At 43.4% G+C, this 18517-nt stretch overlaps 1 protein-coding gene across 6 annotated transcripts in view; it reads right to left on the reverse strand.

Annotated features, from left to right (window-relative positions):
- HDAC8 (histone deacetylase 8) overlaps nucleotides 1-18517 on the reverse strand; it is a 226833-nt gene that overhangs the window by 25305 nt on the left and 183011 nt on the right. For all 6 annotated transcript variants that reach the window (XM_040467749.1, XM_040467748.1, XM_040467753.1 and 3 more), the window contains one exon: nucleotides 4545-4650. In XM_040467749.1, coding sequence (XP_040323683.1) covers nucleotides 4545-4650 — 106 coding nt within the window. The remainder of the gene's footprint in view (nucleotides 1-4544; nucleotides 4651-18517) is intronic.

Consider the following 18517-nt stretch of genomic DNA (forward strand, 5'->3'; position numbering starts at 1 on the left):
CGAACAAATGTGACCTTGGCCAAGTTACATATCCTCTCTGAGCCTTAGCTTCCTCATCTGTAAAATAAGTAGTAGTTATTGTTCTTTTATTTCACCTATGTTGTCTCTCCCCTACATCCACATCAGTTGGCTGATCCATCTTCCCAACCCTGCACTGTAGAGGATGCTAACTAAGCCTCCTTCATTAAGGGTCAGAAAAGGCAGATGTGCACAAGGCCTTCTCTTTCTTCTTGTGTCTTCCCCTTCCTTCTCCTCCTCCTTACCTCCTGGCCCTATTTGTCTTCTTTTCTATTCCAGGAAAACTTGGGGCACAGTCTGGGAACTCAGAGCAAGTGAGTTATAACCTCCAGTTACAATGCCAGCACATACTCACACATGTGCAACTCCCTCTCCCTCTGTACTCCTCCACAGAAGGTTGGGTCTGGGCTGCAATAAGAAGCTTGTGGCTCCCTAGGGACCTTTACTTGATTCAAATGTTATCCATACCAGGGACTAGAAAACTCTACCCTTGTTTCCTCATGTAGAGCCAGGTGGGCTTGGGGAGCTAGCTACCCATGGGGATTGATCACATCAGCACTAGTCCAACTCTATAAAGTTCATTGTGAGCCAATTCCTCTGGAGTACATCAACCAGAGGAAAGTCAAACAAGTTTGAGAACATGAAGATGGTGCGAGGATAATTTTACAGTAGTGGGCATGAGCTAGGCTGAGCGATCCACACTTCCTTGTGAACACTGACACATATCTTTGAGATTCACTGGCATGAGAAGAGCAATTTGTTAGAGCAAAACATAGCTTTTTCCTGTATGAAGCTAACAGCTTGAATTGACTCTCCAAGGTTTTATTTTTGTCTGTTTTTTCCCTCTTGGAAAGACTAATGGACAGTAAAGATGGGATAAGGTGAATTCTAAATTTGCCTGTCCCTCCAGTCAACTTGTGGCATATAGAATACATCTCTATAAGATGAGCCTTCCCAAGTTTGATCTTCAGTAGGCTAAATATCCCATCTTTTGTGCTTCCAAGGGATGTGGTGAGAAAGAGAAAAAACCCCAAGCTCAAAGGCTGGACAAATTCAATGAGACATGCTGGCTAAACTCCCTCCCATAGAGTGGAGCTTAATCCATCCACTCCATCATTGCCATCTCATCTTCCCAAATCAATGCATGCTTCCCTGCTCCTTTGTTTTTAATATGGGGGAAGGAGGGCAAGAGACACAGTGAGAAATGGCCAGCCTTGATGAGGTTTTTATATGCAAGAACAAATGACAGTCATGTAGGCAGGTTCAGGAAAATCTTTCAGAATGTAGAAAATTCAGCAGCTTTTCCACACTGACCATTGTCATGGCAACACACTCACTATCTGATGGCAGCATGCGTGTGGAGGGGCACGGTCTGAGTATAGCAGGTTAGCCTGGCCATTTTTAGCAACATTTAGACTTCTTTCTAGCCTCATTTCTTCTAGGTTTAGCTGAATTTCTTTTTGGTCCTGGACTTGTGTGCTCTGCTCATTTGCATGGCTAGAACACAAGATTTTGTCAATATGAAAGAGATAGCTAAATGGAAAATCTGAGCATTCCTAGTATTCTATAGCCACTCTACTTGCTGTCCTCCCTCCCTGGCTCTTCCCCACCCACTCTCAGCCATTTAATTTATTTTCTTCTCATCAATTCTTTCCTGTACACAGTATTACTTCCCCCTTCAACAACTATGACTCATCTACCAACCCCTGCACTCTCATCATATTCTTTTTGTTGTGTTTCTATTTTCTCATTTTTAACATACAGCATCCTAGGATCTTAAGAATGGAAGAAACCTTAACAATAATCCAGTATAATCAATGCAGGAGCCCTTGTATTATATGACAACCAAGTGACTGTCTAGTCTCTACTTGTATGTCTCTGCCAACAGAGACCTCATTCCTTTTTGGATGGCCTGCTCCACTTTGGACACCGCTAAATGTTAGAAAATTCTTCCTTCTATTGAATAAGAATTTACCTTTTTATAATATCTACCCATGGGCCCTAGCTCTGTGCTCTGTGACTACATAACCTCTGCCTATGCCCTCTGCACTGTGACAGCCTTTCAGAGATATGAGGTAAAGACCACATCCCCCTGGGTCTTCTTTTTTCCAAAAGCCTCAGCTCCTCTAACCAGACCTCTTGGACCCTGGTCTATAGTCCTTTCCCCATACCAACTGACCAGCAGCATGCTCCTATTTGTCTGGAGCTCTTTTAAAGTGAGGTTGATATTGCATCAACATCTCTGGAGGCCACCTTGTCCTGATGACTCACACTAACTGCATTGACTAAAATCCCTAGCTCTTTCAGACAAAATGCTGCTGAGCAACATCTTCCCATCTTGTATGTGTCCAATGCTTCTGAGGACCTAATTCCTAGTCCATACATTTTTGCCCAGTTTAATTTTATTGTGCTATAATCAGAATATTGCTTTAACCTGTTAAGATCTTTTAAAAATCTTGACTTACATGTAACTTACATGTCCTCTAAGATTTTCTATTATTTTCCCCCAACCCTCAAACTAATCTTTTATCTCAAGTCTTTTAAAAATTTATTGCTCTTTTGGGTTTCTTACCTTTCCTAGTTCTCTTCCCTTTGAATTACCTTCCTTATGTCTTCTCTCGCTTGTCATTTCCATTTCCTCAATAGCAAGATGTCACCACTCTGGAGATATGTGTCTGGGTACGTGTGTAGGAAAGCATGAGGGCATACAGATATCTGCACATACGTAGGTGTGAACAAGAAGCTGCAGAGGCTTTAGTTTCTCTGTTTCTATTGCTTTGTCTGTGCTCTACCAGGATTTAAAGCCTGGATGGGGGGAAAATGGCAAGGTTGAAGGAAGAGGGGTAAGAGAAGTTGGTCCAGGATGAGTCCCAAAGGAAACAGGAAAGTTGTCCTGGGTCTGTGAGGGGCAGCAGGAAACTAGGGTGGGAGCACTAGTGTTAATGAAAACTGCAGCATAGTGAGAAGGACTGGACAAGGGCCAGGAATAGAAAGAGTTTAAAAGCCTTAAAGAGGGGCGCCTGGGTGGCGCAGTCGGTTAAGCGTCCGACTTCAGCCAGGTCACGATCTCGCGGTCCGTGAGTTCGAGCCCCGCGTCAGGCTCTGGGCGGATGGCTCAGAGCCTGGAGCCTGTTTTCGATTCTGTGTCTCCCTCTCTCTCTGCCCCTCCCCCGTTCATGCTCTGTCTCTCTCTGTCCCAAAAATAAATAAACGTTGAAAAAAAAAAATAAAAGCCTTAAAGATTGTACAAAGGGAGGAGGATTTGGTTAGGAAGTGAGGGCTTGTGGGGTCGGTACCTACTGAGAGGTTGGAGGGAGGTGGCTTGAAACTATAGGATCAAGAGAAGGCTGAGGGCTATTCGACACCCCAGAGAGGCAATAGGCATTGCTGTGAGCGTTATCTTAGAAGTTTATGACTTGTGAGCTTAGAAAATTTTATCTGGCCAAAGGAGCCTGGGACGTGGAGTCCCTGCCTAAGGACTTGGCTGTTGTCACAGCCTGGGCTCTACTAGAGGATGGGGCCTTAATATAACCCTCAGCAAAGACTCCTAGGACATAATGTGTTCCCTCAGACTAACTCTGGCACAGAACAGCCTCCCTCTCATGCTGGATTCTATTCCAACGAGGGAGTCAAAGGTAGGAGGACTGCTGCTGTCTTGGTCGTTATATGAATAAACATGGGGACTTCACTCTCTGAGATGGTCAATATGATACTCTTAGCCTCTTAACTCTGCAAATAATTAGGATCCAAAAGATATGCACACATATATGCAAATTCAATTAAGCAGGAAAATGGGTGCCAAAACAACTTTACAATATTGTAGATAAAGTGAATTAAGTTGTGGAGTAGCACCTGGGGTTTGGGGGGGGGGGGGCTCTACTGGAAAGCTAAGGGCAGCATCCCCAAACAGCTAGTGGATAGTGTGATCAAGAGTATAACAACCTGATGACTGCCATTTCCCTCTGTCCAGAAGTCAGAATAATTGTAGGTCAGCCTAAGGGAAGGGCAAGATAGGGAAGCAGCCCCATCTTCAGTGCTTTGGGTAAGACTGGGGAGCCCACCCTCAGGGCACCAGAATCCTGACTATCCACTGTGGCCCCATAGTCTCTCAAGGCCATCTTGGATCAAGGAACTACACTGGAATATGATGTCTTTGAGCCCCTCCTCCCCCTACCCCAAGTCTGAGTTGACTTGAACTTCCCTCATCTTAAGAAAATTTTACTGTTGCTCTTTTAAAAGGAAAAGGGTTTCAGGGCATACTTTAGAACTAGTTTTCCACTGGAGGTACCTAAAGATAAACCTTTTGTCCCCCTGAAGGTGACATTAGCTGGCCAAATGACAATCCCAATCAGAGTGGCCAGTGTGGAATTCCAGCTACAAGCTATCAGGCCAAGAAGTTGTTTCCCTTCTAAGTCAGTGAAATGATTAGCCACCAAAAGACAAATGGTATTTGGGGAAGCTCCCACTGATGGGCCACCACAGGCTGGGTGGAATGAGGAGGGCAGGACTCGAGGGGTGGTGCTCACCTTTGATGTAGTTGAGGATTTGCTGGACTCGGTGGGGCTCATTGCGGTCTGGCCGGCAGCTTGGCGTGATTTCCAACACATAATCAGGACCATATGCTGTGAAAAACTGTAAGGAAAAGGGAAAGGCCAAAAAACAAACTAAACCACAGAAAACCTCAAAACCAAACCACATACACACAGAACAATCAAAAGAAAGCCACCACTGTCCATTAGGCAAAGGAGGCCCAGGTGGGCCAGGCAAGATGATACAGCAGGAAGCCTTGTCCTGGTGGTACCATTCCTCTTGTTCAAAACCTCCAGTGACAGTTCACTGCTAAATTATTTAGCTTGCTGTTGAAGGTTCTCTCTGCTCAGGTCCCAGCTTCTCTCTCTAGCTTTAGCTCTCACTGCCCCCTGTTCTCTAGCCACACTGGCCTGCTCTGGGCTCTCCTAAATCACATCATGCTTTGTTCTGCCGCGCCCCCCCACCCCCCTGCTTAGGATCTTTGCCATTGATCTTTGTTAGGGCTGCAAAGGCCCTCCCTCAATTCCTGCTGCCTGTGAAAAACCTCCCTATGCTTTCAGGCACAGCTCAAATGTCACCTCCTTCACAAAGCTGTCCCTTAATTTCCACCAACCTGCAGCATGTTCTTTTGGTACCTTTCTTATGGCCCGCGTTCAACAAATACTACATGCCTACATATTATATGTGGGTCACTATGCTGGCTGCTGTTGAGACTATGAAGATGGGCAAGACCTCCTCTGGGATCCTCTAGGCGTTCATAAACCCATTCTGCATTAGATAGAGATTTTTCAGCAGTGACCTGACGTCCCTGCACTGGATTGTCAGTTCCTTGAAGGCAGGCAGCACCTATGTCTTATTCACCTCTTTGATCCTCAGACTATGGCAGCTGTCTGTTAACTTTGGTTGACTTGAAGTCCCTGACCCAGGAATGTCAAGTAAGCCTAGTTTCTCCAGTTTTTCTTTCTCTATAGTAGAGTTTATTTGTTTTTAAATTCAGGGAATCAAAAGAAAGGTTTTTGGATTCTATTTCTAGCTCACTAGATGATTCCTTGTGACCTTTGGTAAGTCACAATATCTGATTCAGCTTCTCTATTAGGGCCCGCTTGGGGAAAAACACTCCACGACAAAGGGAATCATTCAATTGGGATAAGTTTTTGAATGGGAAGTATGCAAAACTACTATTTTTGTTTAGTTTTTAACAGAAATAGTATTTGTGCATACTTTCTGGAGAGAGAGCATATGGTTCTTAACATTACGTGCTTTCAATAGTGATATTGTTAGGTGGTAAGTAAAACAGGGACATTCAAATTCCATGGAAAAAATGGTAGAGAGGGCATGAAAAAAAGGATCTGGATATATGTTATGAATTTAATGTCATTCAGAGAACCCAAGGTTATTGTCATTGCCATCAAATTATCCTTATTAAGAGTCTGGATGTATATCTGGCACCATGGGAGAAGTTGTGGAATGATCTCCAAGGGTTCTAACAGCATCTTTGTGGAATCCATGGGAGTAATTTAATTGGCAGATGGCTTTTGCACATCCATGATGGAAAACTCTATACATTGAATTAAAAGAAAAATGCCCAAGACTGCCCCAATGCTTATTATAATGCTTTTTTTTCATGGACTGACATAGAAAGGAAAGAGGGGCCTTGTTCTTTCCTGATGGAGTCATTGCTGTCTGATGTCTGAAGCCCTGTGTTCTGGAGATAGGAGAAGCCTTGAGTGGAGATCATCTTTATCAAACCCATATATGGAAGAGACAAGAGGGGTTACCTGGGAAATATATCTAGAAACTAACCACCATTATGATAAAAAAAAAACTTGAGAGGTTTGTATTTTTAGCTGATGATAGCCCCTCAGCCCAAGCTCAAGGATCTTGTGGGCTTGGCTCTGGAAGAGAAGGCTTCAAACAGGTGTTGCTCTCTCCTTAGGCGACCTCTTTTCCTCCAGAGGGTGTCAAGTAGTACACTCATTTCACAGGTATGGGAAGATGGGTTTAGAGAGAGCAATAGAAGAAAGGCAGCTGCAATGAAGTAGATACTCTGGGAGAGGACCGAAACCCCTAGCATCAAAGTGCTAAACAAATTGGAGGCAGGGTGCCTCATGGAGGTATAGGAAGAGAGAATGTTCTGCCTCCATCTAAGAAGATAACACTGCTGATCCTCTGCCAGCAAGATAGAGCTGCCAGTTTAGGATTATTTGGAACATGTTCTCATTGTGAATATCTACTATATTGTTACCCATATTCTCCTGCTTCAGTTCCGTCTTTGCCCAAGAGCACACAGTTGTAACATGGTCAGCTGGTGCCAGAACTTACTTGTAATGTAACAGAACTCAGTTTGACTGGGATTGTGTCTCTTGATGTGGCTGCATTAGCACCTGGCTTTAACTAACCCATGAATAACCTATTCTTTGCTGAAGCAAGCTGGCTATAGGTAACGACCAAGTCTGGGTTCCCAGACATCTCTCCACCTTTGCCAATGAAATATTATTCCCAGGTTCTGCTTATCTGTTAGGCTAGGGGACAGAGATGATTTAGGAATGTCCCTGTTTTATGATCCAGTTTGACATGGCAGCTGGCTGGTCCCAGCCTTGGGGAGGCACTGTTTGGGGCCAAAGGAAGTAACAGGCATTGGGAAGGCAGCAGCTGTATCTAAGGCAAACGTGTTGCTCTATTCCCCTCTCTGGCTCTCTCATGGCATTTCTCTGTTTCTGTGTTATGTTATGCATTTATTTTGGCACTTGTTAACTTTATCTACTAGACTCTGCAAAGGCAGAAACTCCTGTCACATACTCTGCAGAACTGTGGAACTGAGATCAAATCATCAAAGGTTCTTCTTAAACCTTTATTTTAAAGTTATGTTGAATGAAATTCATTCACAAAAGATTTAGCTTGCTTTTCAGTTAATTCTGTGGAATAATGCAAAGAGCCAACTCATAGCATTAACAGCTTTTCTGGACTCTTGAGGAAGCATGGTGAGGTGGAAAGAGCACTGGCTTTAGAGTCGAACAGAGATGCATGTTATATCAGGATTCAGTCATGTACCTCAGGCAAGCTGCTTAATCTCTCTTTTGTTATTGCTACCAGAAGATGATAATAAATGCAGACCTGGGTGGATTATTAGAAACCACTGAGATAGTATAAACAAAAGGGCCTAGCATAGGGCCCAGAACATAGTAGGACTTCAGTAAATGTGAATTCCCTTCTCCTGGGGCAAGAGGCCCTTGCCTAAATGGTGCCTCACCCATACCCTGGGGGATGTTGGGCCACACACTTGGGGCTGCTGTATAGAAAGAATTGTTCCTCCTGCTAGACAAAACCCAGCAGCCCCAATGTCCTCTCCACTTGCTTAAACCATTAGCTCTGCCCAGGGCCTGTGGAGAAACTGACTTCTCTCACAGTTTCCTGCCCTATGCTCCTGCCACTTGTTACTTACTGGAGAGGTGGAAAGGAAATCTGATCACATAAGGCAAAGGAGATATTGGGGTGGAGGGATTTGGCCAGCACTAGAAATAGCTCGGGGCCCCACCCAGAAACTGCCCTCTAACCCTGAAGAGGAAAGGAAATGGGCAAGCAGCAATCCTATTCCCAGACAGGTGGAGTGGGGATGAAAGAGGCCAGCTGGCCTTCCAGTCAAAACGTTGGCTTTGATCTCAGCAAAGGAAGGAGGGAGGTGCTAACCCTTCTCCACCCCTTCCCCTTTTCCCTCAGCACTCCTTTTGATTTCTGGGTTTTGGTTTATACATTTTTGAGGGGAACATAGTAGTGGGAAGGAAACAAATGGGAAATATGAAGTGGTGCTGAGGGATGGGAACTGAAGGTAATGGTGACTTTAGGGGACTTGGTCCCTTCTGGACCCAACAGTCAATGAATAAAGAAATGAAAATAGCTCAGTTCTCATTCAGGTCAGCCCAGATCAAGGCACCTTTCTTGATCATTTCTCTCCAGCTCTTGCTCATACAATGTGAACAGTATACACTTAGATATTCAGTCAAGAAGATATTCAGAAGTCTTAAATTTGGTTTTATTCCTTCATAATCCAATTTGCTCACAGGAAACCAAGCCACAAAACTGGAGCAGCCAATTTTTTTATCTGTCCCTCAATATTTATCAAGTGCTTCCTATGTGCCCAACTAGGTTAGTTCATGGGTTACAAAGACAGTAAGACATGTTTAGTAGGAAGAATTATTATAGTATAGTGTGATGAGAGGTGCAATAATAATACTAAAGATAAAAGTAATAAAACCATTTATTAAAGGCTTATTATATGTCAGGCATCTAAAGTATCTCAGCACTTTTTATGGATTGACTTAGTTCTCACAACCAACCCACATGGAGATACTATTAATTATTTCCATTTTAAGATGAAGATTTGGGCGGCACTTGGGTGGCTCAGTCAGTTGAACGTCCGACTTTAGCTCAGGTTGTGATCTCATGGTTGTTGAGTTCGAGCCCCACATCAGGCTCTCTGCTATCAGCGCAGAGCCTGCTTTGGATCCTCTGTCACCCTCTCTCTCTGCCCCTCCCACACTTGCATGTTCTCTCTCTCAAAAATAAATAAACATTAAAAAAAGTGAAGATTTGAAGTGTAGAATAGTCAGATAACTTGACAGAGGTCACACAACACATGTAGAGCTGAGATTTGAGCCCAGGTCATTCTGGAGATCAGCACTACTTACTGGAGCCTCTAAATTACCTCAGAAACATTGAAATTCCTTTGATATGGCTCAAGGGTAGGGCATAAGGAGAAATAGGACATGAGGCTGAAGAGGCAGGCATGAATTTTATAGTAGGCGCTGCCCACTCCCCACATTCAGGCATTTGGTCTTATTCCAGACTAGAAGGTTCATGAGGGCAGAACATTGTTTTGCTCTCTGCTGTATTATCAGTTCCCAAGACAGTGCTTGCACCTAGTAGGTTGGTAAGTAACTGTGGGATAAGGAAATGAAAACTTGGGGGAGCTTATAAATGAGGGAATGGACAGGTCAGCTGTGTCCTTTATTTTTCTTTTTTTAACATTTATTTATTTTTGAGAAAGAGAGAGAGAGAACATGCAAGTGGGGCAGGGGCAAAGAGAGAGGGAGACAGAGGATCCAAGCAAGCTCTGTGTTGTCAGTGCAGAGCCAATGCGGGGCTCAAACTCATGAACTGTGAGATAATGACTGGAGCCAAAGTCAGATGCTTAACAGGCTCCCAAGCTATGTCCTTTGGAAGACTCATTGGCTACAGCATGGAGAATGGAACAGCATTTGATGGGAGGAATGCAAGTAGGGAGACCAGTGAGAAATCTGGTGGTAGAACCATGATGAGTGGTATCTGGGCCTGAATCATAACAGCTGTGGGAGGAATGGAGAGATTGAAAGGCTGAAAAGACATCATCAATAGTTCTAAGCAATTTATTGGATGTGGGAAGTAAGGAAGAAGAGAGAGTCAAAGATTTCTGACCATGTGGGAGGTGCATTAAGGAGATGAAGAATACAGGCAGAGGACAAGGGCTCATGGTAAGGTGTGTGTGTGTGGCGGAAGTCGAGTGGGAAGAATTTTGAGGGTTAGGATCCTGATGCTGTAGTGCTCTGGTATTTAGGAGAGGGGTTGGGCCTAAAGTACAGGACGTAAGATTTGGGAGTTGTCGGTGACATAAAAGAATTGGATGAGGATTGCCAAGGAACTGCTTTGCTGGCAGGGGAGTCTTACTACAGAGTAAGAAGGGAAGAGAGGGAAGGAAAGCGTCATGGAGAACAGTCAATACTTTAGAGGTGGACAGAGGGAGTGCATACAGTTCTGGTGACAACTTGAGATATTACAGAGAGATTAGGTAAAAGGAGGGCAGTCTTCTGATTTGTCCACGGGAAGGAGACATTTCCTATAGCCAAGTCAGTGAAGGGTGTGGACAAGGCCTAACTGGAGTAGACTGAAGAATCGGATGGGAGGAAGTGCAGATGAGAATGATGGTACAAATATACTTTTTAAGAGTTTGACCCAGGGGTGGGGTTCGGGGAGGTGGGTGATTTAAGATGGGAGGGTCTTAGGTATATTTAAAGGCTGAGGGGAAGGGTCTATAGGATGGGAGTCAGACACAGCCTGATGGGGATTTAGAGTTAGTTATGTTTGTCTTTCTGACTCCGGAGTTCCACAAAGGGAAGAATACTGTTTTATTCATATTTATATTACCTACAGCTCCTAGCTTAGGGCCTAGAAAATAATAGGTGCTCAATTCATGTTTGTTAAATGAAGGAACTAAAATGTGTTTCAAATTCTAAGATTTGCATCCAATAGAGAGAATTAGCATCTTGAAAGACAGGGTGATTGTAAACAAGCAGGAATGGGGCGGGGTGAGAGGTAGTCAGTAGAGGTAAGAGAATGCTGGACAAATCTGAGACCAGCAAGTACTATAAGTTAGATAAGTTGGTAAAGGAGAGAATGGGAGGCCTTGAATCCCAGGTTGAGGAGACAGGACTTGATGTGACAGGCACTGGGGCAGCTTCAGGATTAGATCTGTGTCTTATGGAACCTGGGAGCAAGCATAAAAAGGCTAGGTGACCAGTGTGGGGGCTTTTGCAATAGTTCAAGGGGGACATAACAAAGGCAATTGCTATGGAGATGGAGAAGATGGGAAAGATACATTGTAAAGCTAGACTCACCAGGACTTTGGTAATTGATTGGCTGCAGAGGAAAGGAGAGAAGGGAGAAGTCAAAGTTGACCCCTAGGTTTTGACTCTGGCTAAGTGGGGAGAATTGCTATGTCACTGACAGAGCTAGGGTAAATTAGCAGGAAGAGCGAGTCTGGCTAAGGGAAGCTGATGGACTTGGGTTTAGTTGGGTTTGAGATTACAGTAGAGAATCTGGGTCACTATGTCTAACAGGCTTCTGAACGTGTGATGATAGTCTATGGAAGTAATGTCATGGCTGAAGACTAAGGTGGTAGTGGGTAAAAAGATCCATTGAATAGGCAGAACGAGCAGCCAGAGAGGAAGAAAGAGAACAGTAAAGTGAAATCTCACAGATGTAGGGATGAGATTCAGCATGAGGAAGATGCTTAAAAGAATATATTTGCCATGCTGGCAATATGCTCTTGTGGCTAAACTAGTATTCTTCTCTCCTAGTCATTAGGGGATATAATGATACTGCTTCTAGCCAGCCCTCTTTTCATAATACTCCAAGTAGCTCTCAAATTTTTTATTGTTAAATCAAGTGTTTCTTAAAAATTAGACTCAATTCCACCAGGGTAAGTCCAAGGTTAGTGCCAATCTCTTACAGATCCTTGAGACTTTACTCTGCCTTCACCTGGGGAGGTTGAGCTCATGATTGTGATGTGGGCCCTAACCAGGAAGAGCATTTCTTGTCCTGAATTACTCTGTGAACGGAACTCGTCACAACCAGAATGACATAGCACTAGTGTCTTGTATGATGCTCCTCAGCCTTTCCTATATCACCAATTAGTCCATCAAAGAACCTTGACCACACCATGATGGAAACAAAAAAGCTCTCCTTTCCTGAGGAAAAAAAACAAAACATTTCTGTTTACAGGAAATTCAGTTATTATATATATCATTTATGGTACATTTTAAGAACATAAAATTGCAGTGGTATTATTAGGAGTAAATTTTATTGCCATAGCTTTACAACACAAACACACAAAAATAAAAATCCCATCAGTTGTTGGACCAAACTGGCAGGAAGCAGCATATCAAAGGCAATTGCTTACAGGCAGGGGAATGGAGAATTAGAAGTGTCCAGAGCATCACTGAGAGGTCATGAGGATATGGCTATTGGAGAGAAGATGTTACATGTGGAGGTGGACATGAGGATGGAAACCAAGCATCCCATCTAGATTATATCTGTATCCTACCTGCGGTACTCATGTTATCCCTCGAACACAGTCAGTATTTAAGAACTCTCATGGTGGGGCGCCTGGGTGGCTCAGTTGGTTGGGCGTCTGACTTCAGCTCAGGTCATGATCTCACTGTCCTTGAGTTTGAGTCCCGTGTCAGGCTCTGTGCTGACAGCTCAGAGCCTGAATCCTGCTTCGCATTCTGTGTCTCCCTCTCTCTCCGCCCCTCCCCAACTCACGCTCTGTCTCACTCTATCAAAAAATGAATAAACTTAAAAAAAAAAAAAGAACTCTCATGGTAAGACTCACATAACACTGCAAAGAAATGTTTGAATGAATGAATAGTCCATGGAAATAGTTTTATTATTCAGATGTTTAAATGGCATTTTAACTATTGGTATAGAAAAAAGTTTATTGGGGCTCCTGGGTGGCTCAGTCGGTTAAGCATCCGACTTCAGCTCAGGTCGTGATCTCGCGGTCTGTGGGTTCGAGCCCCGCATCGGGCTCTGTGCTGACAGTCCAGAGCCTGGAGCCTGTTTCAGATTCTGTCTCCCTCTCTCTGACCCTCCCCCGTTCATGCTCTGTCTCTCTGTCTCAAAAATAAATAAAGGTTAAAATTTTTTTTTTCAAAAAAAAAAAGAAAAAAGTTTATTAAGCAAAATAATCAGGTAACCTGGGGAATGTTAGCTTATTTGAACACCAATTATATTTAAGCAAAGAATATGTCCAGTATTAACTAGTCTTATTTCATTAACTAAACTTAGAGGCTTCAGGAATACATAAATATGGCCCTTTAGTATATTGTGTATTCAGTGAGGTCAATCCACAGTAATTTGTGTGTGTGTACTACCTGTGTATGTGTGTGTGTGCATGTGTGTTCTATTAGTGCTGAGTAACAGATTTGAACTTTAACCCATAGCTTTGGACTTTCAGCCCAGTGGGATTTCCATTATACCATGAAGTAATCAGCATAGTTAGAGAGATTTCTGGAGTATTACGGGATGAGCCCTAAATCTTTGTTCCACAATTTACTAGCTGTATGACCTTAGGCAAGTTATGTGACTGTTGTGTCTTGGTTTTCTTATTTGTAAAATGGGGATAATAACAGAATGTGCCTTATAGAGTTGTTGTGACAATAAATGCATTAATTCATGTAAGGCATTTACAACAGTGCTTAGAGCATAGTAAATGCTCAGTAAATATTATTAAATGCTAGATGATATTATCATCATCATCATTATTATTATTGTGATTTATCAGCTGTACAAAGAAACAGGAGTTCTGCATGTAATGGGCAGTAGTAAAACTGGATTTCTTTTTTTTTAAGATGTATTTTCTTTTTTAAAAAATTTTCAATATATGAAATTTATTGTCAAATTGGTTTCCATACAACACCCAGTGCTCATCCCAAAAGATGCCCTCTTCAATACCCATCAAGATGTATGTTCTTTAAAATTTTTTTTTCTTAAAAAAATTTTTTTTGAATATTTATTTGTTTTGGAAAGACAGAACACAAGCAGGGAAGGGGCAGAGAGAGGGAGACACAGAATCTGAAGCAGGCTCCAGGCTCTGAGCTCTCAGCACAGAGCCTGACACGTGGCTCAAACCGATGAACTGTGAGATCATGACCTGAGCCGAAGTCAGGCACCCAACTGACTGAGCCATCCAGGCGCCCCTAAAATTTTTTTTTAATGTTTATTTATTTTGGAGAGAGAGAGAGAGAGAGAGACAGACAGACAGACAGAGTGTGGGCAGGGGAGGGGCAGAGAGAGGGACGTGGGGCTCGAACTCACGAACTGTGAGATCACGCCCTGAGCCTAAGTCAGACACTTAACCAACTGAGCCACCCAGGTACCCTATGGATTCTTCACAAATGCCCATTGAGAATGAATGAGGGTAAGTTCCAAAGAGCTTTATCCACAAACCCTATAGCCAGAAAGATGGCAGAGAGATCAAGAAAAGAAGGATCCAAATGAAAAGGATTAAAAAATGGAAGAGGGGCACCTGGGTGGCTCAGTTGGTTAGGCAACTGACTTCGGCTCAGGTCATGGTCTCACAGTTCGTGAGTTTGAGCCCCGCATCGGGCTCCGTGCGGACAGCTCAGAGCCTGGAGCCTGCTTCAGATTCTGTTTCCCTCTCCCTCTGCCCCTCCCCCACTCACACTCTGTCTCTCTCTAAAAAATAAATAAATATTTAAAAAATATTTAAAAAAATGGCAGAAAGGAGGAGGGAATGAGAAATTAGAAGTGGTGGGAGAGAGAGGCAGGGGGACAGAGGTGACAGAAGGAAGAAGAGATAAATATGGAGTACATTGGTGAGGGAAGGAAGGAAGTTCAGAGGAGGTGGCAGAAGGAACAAGGACAGGGTGGCTGCCACTTCACTAGGGGGTCTCCCTGCAGGCTTCGGTTTTCCTTCAGGTGTGGTTTCAGGGGTTTAAAGGAAAGATCCTGGCCAAGATTAATACCTTCCTCACATCACTGCTGATCTTCAAATTTCCATTATTAGAGAGAACTCCTCCTTCATATTCATAAATATGTGCAGGGCCAACTTTGGTTATACCACATGTCTCTGTTAATCAAATGAATATTTTGGAAACAAGCCCACACATGAAGCTTTTTTTTTTTTTTACATCAACTTTTCCTTAAGCCAAAGGCGGGAATGGAAGATGGTAGAGTACAGTGATATTGCTTTACCTGGCTTGTACTAAGTACTAATCTTGGAAATGGATTCTACTAGAGGATTAGTAAGTGCTGCCTTGGCTTGACCTTTTTTTTTAATTTGAGAGAGAGAGAGAGAGAGAGAGAGAGAGAAGACCAGAGGGAGAGGGAGAGAGAATCTTAAGCAAGCTTCTTGATCATGACCTGAGTGGAAATCAGAGTCAGATGCTCAACCAACGAGGCCACCCAGGCGCCTCTTGGCTTGATCTTTATACTACTCCAAGCAACTGCTCTCTCTCTATTCCTTCACTACCGAACTTCTTAATATTTCTCTTTTCTGCACCATCTTGACTGTTTCCTTTCTCAGACACTTTAACCTACTGCTGTCTGTCTTCTTATTCATATGCCATGTCAAGTGAACTCTTTCCTAGAAGGATGACAAAGAGATTTCAGCTTATTGGCAACTCTGATTAGTAGTAGCTGCTTGGGGTACTGTATTGGGAAGGATTCTGAGGCTGTGTCTAGGTTCATCAGGAAAATGTGCCATGATCAGTTTGTCATGTAACTCATGGGGGTACATGGTATCAGGGTGGGAGCTGGGGAGATGTAGTCATATGTGCCTATTATTTGCCATGCCTGCTCTAGGACACCAAGAGTGACCTCCTCATTGCCAGCCTATTGTCTTTTCAGTTATTACTCATTCTATTTGATCTCTCTCCAGCACATGTCATCAACTATCCCCTATTTTGGGGCATTATCTTCTCTCTCATCACCACCTCTCTCCCTGTTCCTTCTCAGTCTCCTTCCCTGGGTCATCTTCCTTCATGTGCCTCTCAAAGGTAGGTGCTGTGGGTTGTGCTCTCAGCCTTTTTTCCCCTCTCTGCAAGAGTTCACACTCTCTGCTGTTGTTTTAATCACTTATAAGCAGAGATCCTACATCTCTGGGTCCAGTGTTTATCCCCAGCCTCTGGCTTGCATTGATAATTGTCTGCTGAACATTTCTACCCGGAAAGCTTGAATTCTTGGTACGTTATGCTTAATGTGTTCCAAGTGGAGCAAATTCAGTATAAGTCTTTCCAAAGAGAACATTCATCTTCTCTTTTTGTTCACTCAGCACCATAGGTGAGTCCCCTTATACAATAAGCTCCTCAGCAAAGGTTTGAACTTATGACCCTGAATGGGTCAGTGTGCTTGTGCTTTGTTTAGAAGCACTGGATTTTGTGCTTTCAAAATACCTGAAATGATATGGGATTCAGATATAGAGATTAGGGGATGTCTTTGAGATATTCTCATTGTTTGATGAGTAATGGCTTTTTTCCTTCTCCATTTGTTAGATGAAAAAAAAACCAGATATCTAACCAGGTATAAGAAGACAGAGTCTGGCATTCTTTCTCAGGGGACAGCTGGATAGCAAGCAATATGTTTTGGGTATTATTTGAGAACACTCACTGGTTATCTGCTGGGGTAGGATGCAGAGGGGGAGGTGCTGGGAGACAATGATGAAGCAGACAATCCCTGGCCTTGAGGAGCTTACAGCCTAGTACAGAAGGCAGACAGCTACAGGAATAACTACAATAAGATGAATGTTAGAGGTGAATCATTTCTCTAGAGCTATGGTAACTCAAGCGGGAATTCTTAATTCTGAGTGTGGGGGATGGGTAATGGATAAGACTTCATGGAGGATAGGGGAAGTGACTGAATTGGCCTTGAAGGATAAGTAAGATTTAAATAGGAAGGGAGAGAAGGTAAGAAAGGCAGAAGAAGCAGAATGAAGATAATGAAGATATATTTTAGACAAGTCATCACAAATTAATTTATGAGAAAGAACAGAGTACTGGGTCATAACTAGCACCAGCACAGCTCTGTAAGCAACTTTGCTGTTTTCTGTGTACAGCACATCCTTTATTTGTCATGAACAATGATAGACTGATGGGCTTGGCAGAGTCAGAGGAAAGGTCATGATGGTCTTGACAGTACATCAGAGTAGGATTTATCTCTGATATATCCATCAGAGTGGTTGCTTGGGGGCAAATCAGGGTTGTATTTGCTTAGAACCTGTTGATTCATTTGTTCCCTCATTCACTTGACACCAACATCTCCTGACCACTCCTGCGTGCCAGGTTCTGGGCACAAAGTGATGAATGAAACTCAGACCCTGCCCTCAAGGAGTAGATGGGGAGACAGCTGTGTAAACACTAATTCTAATGCTCTGTGGTAAGTGCCATAATAGACATGCAGGCAAGGAGCTCTTAGAGTCCAGACAGTAGACAAAGCAAAGCAGTGCTCTCTGAATCAGCCTCTAACTGATTTCTCTGTCTCCCTGCCCTCCTTGGGTGTTCTGTAAGAAATTCAGATTTGATCATGTCATTCCCCTTGCCTAAAAACCATGGTTGGCTCCCCAATGACTGTAGGACCAAGTCCAAACTCTAAAGCAGGACACATAAAGGCCTTTACAGTCTGGCCCAACCAACTTCTCCAGTCTTATATCATACCATGGTCCAGGCTATGGCCCCTACACTGTAGCCACACTGAACTGTAGTGTCTCTTCCCACCTCCCCACTCCTCATTATCTGGTTGACTCTTCTGCAATCCTTGAGCCCCTGCTAAATGCTGCTTCTCTGTTGTACTGTCCCCAACTCCCCCAGATGGAATAAGTTTCTCCTCTGCATTCCCACAGCTCACTGTTAACCTGTCTGTTCTAGCGCTTATCACATTATAGAGTAATTGTTTGTTTCTATGCTTTTCTGCCTCTCTAGGCAGTGTTCTCCTCAAGGTTGGGAACTGGGCCTTACTCTTTTCTTCATCCTTGAGATGTGCTATGGGTCTGGTACATAGTAGGTGCTCCATACATCTCTGCTGTGTGAATGAATGACTCTGACATGTGGCCACTTGGGCCCAGTCATTGTCAGCAGCTGGCATTACTTAACTTGAGAGATGCATAAAAAATGAAGGGCAGCCAGAGTAGTTGAAAAACAGGCAGCTCTAGTGACATCATGAAAAATACAAAACTGGAGAAGTTTGAGACAATGCTCCCACTCAGCTTTTAACAAATGACTTTCCCTTCTGAGTAGCCCCTTTTTGTCTCCCTCTCATTCACTTTCAAAAACTCAGTCATTGAAATGATTCTAATTATTCATGGTCAGTGGCATATCCAGGAAACACTTAGTTTACAAGCAATTAAAATACACTAAAATAGATTTATGCAGGTTGAACCTGATCCTGCTGGTAAGAAGGGAGTAAATGACTTACATCTTGGAGGTATATTTGCTTCCTGAGGTTACTCTTTATCACTCTTTATTTACTATGGTAGTTTGGTGCTAACATGGCAAACATCCAGAGGCGAGTGTGCTGTGAACAGTGCAAGGAGCCTATAGACTGTGTGGTTAACTACATCTAGCTGTCCTGTGAATGAGTAAGCTGCCTCGACTCACATCTACCCCATTGTGGGGGAAAGGCTGTCTCAGCAGTAGTTAAC

The sequence above is a fragment of the Herpailurus yagouaroundi genome, unplaced genomic scaffold (genome assembly GCF_014898765.1).
Source record: "Herpailurus yagouaroundi ecotype Mexico unplaced genomic scaffold, PumYag 67569, whole genome shotgun sequence".
NCBI classification, from domain to species: domain Eukaryota; kingdom Metazoa; phylum Chordata; class Mammalia; order Carnivora; family Felidae; genus Herpailurus; species Herpailurus yagouaroundi.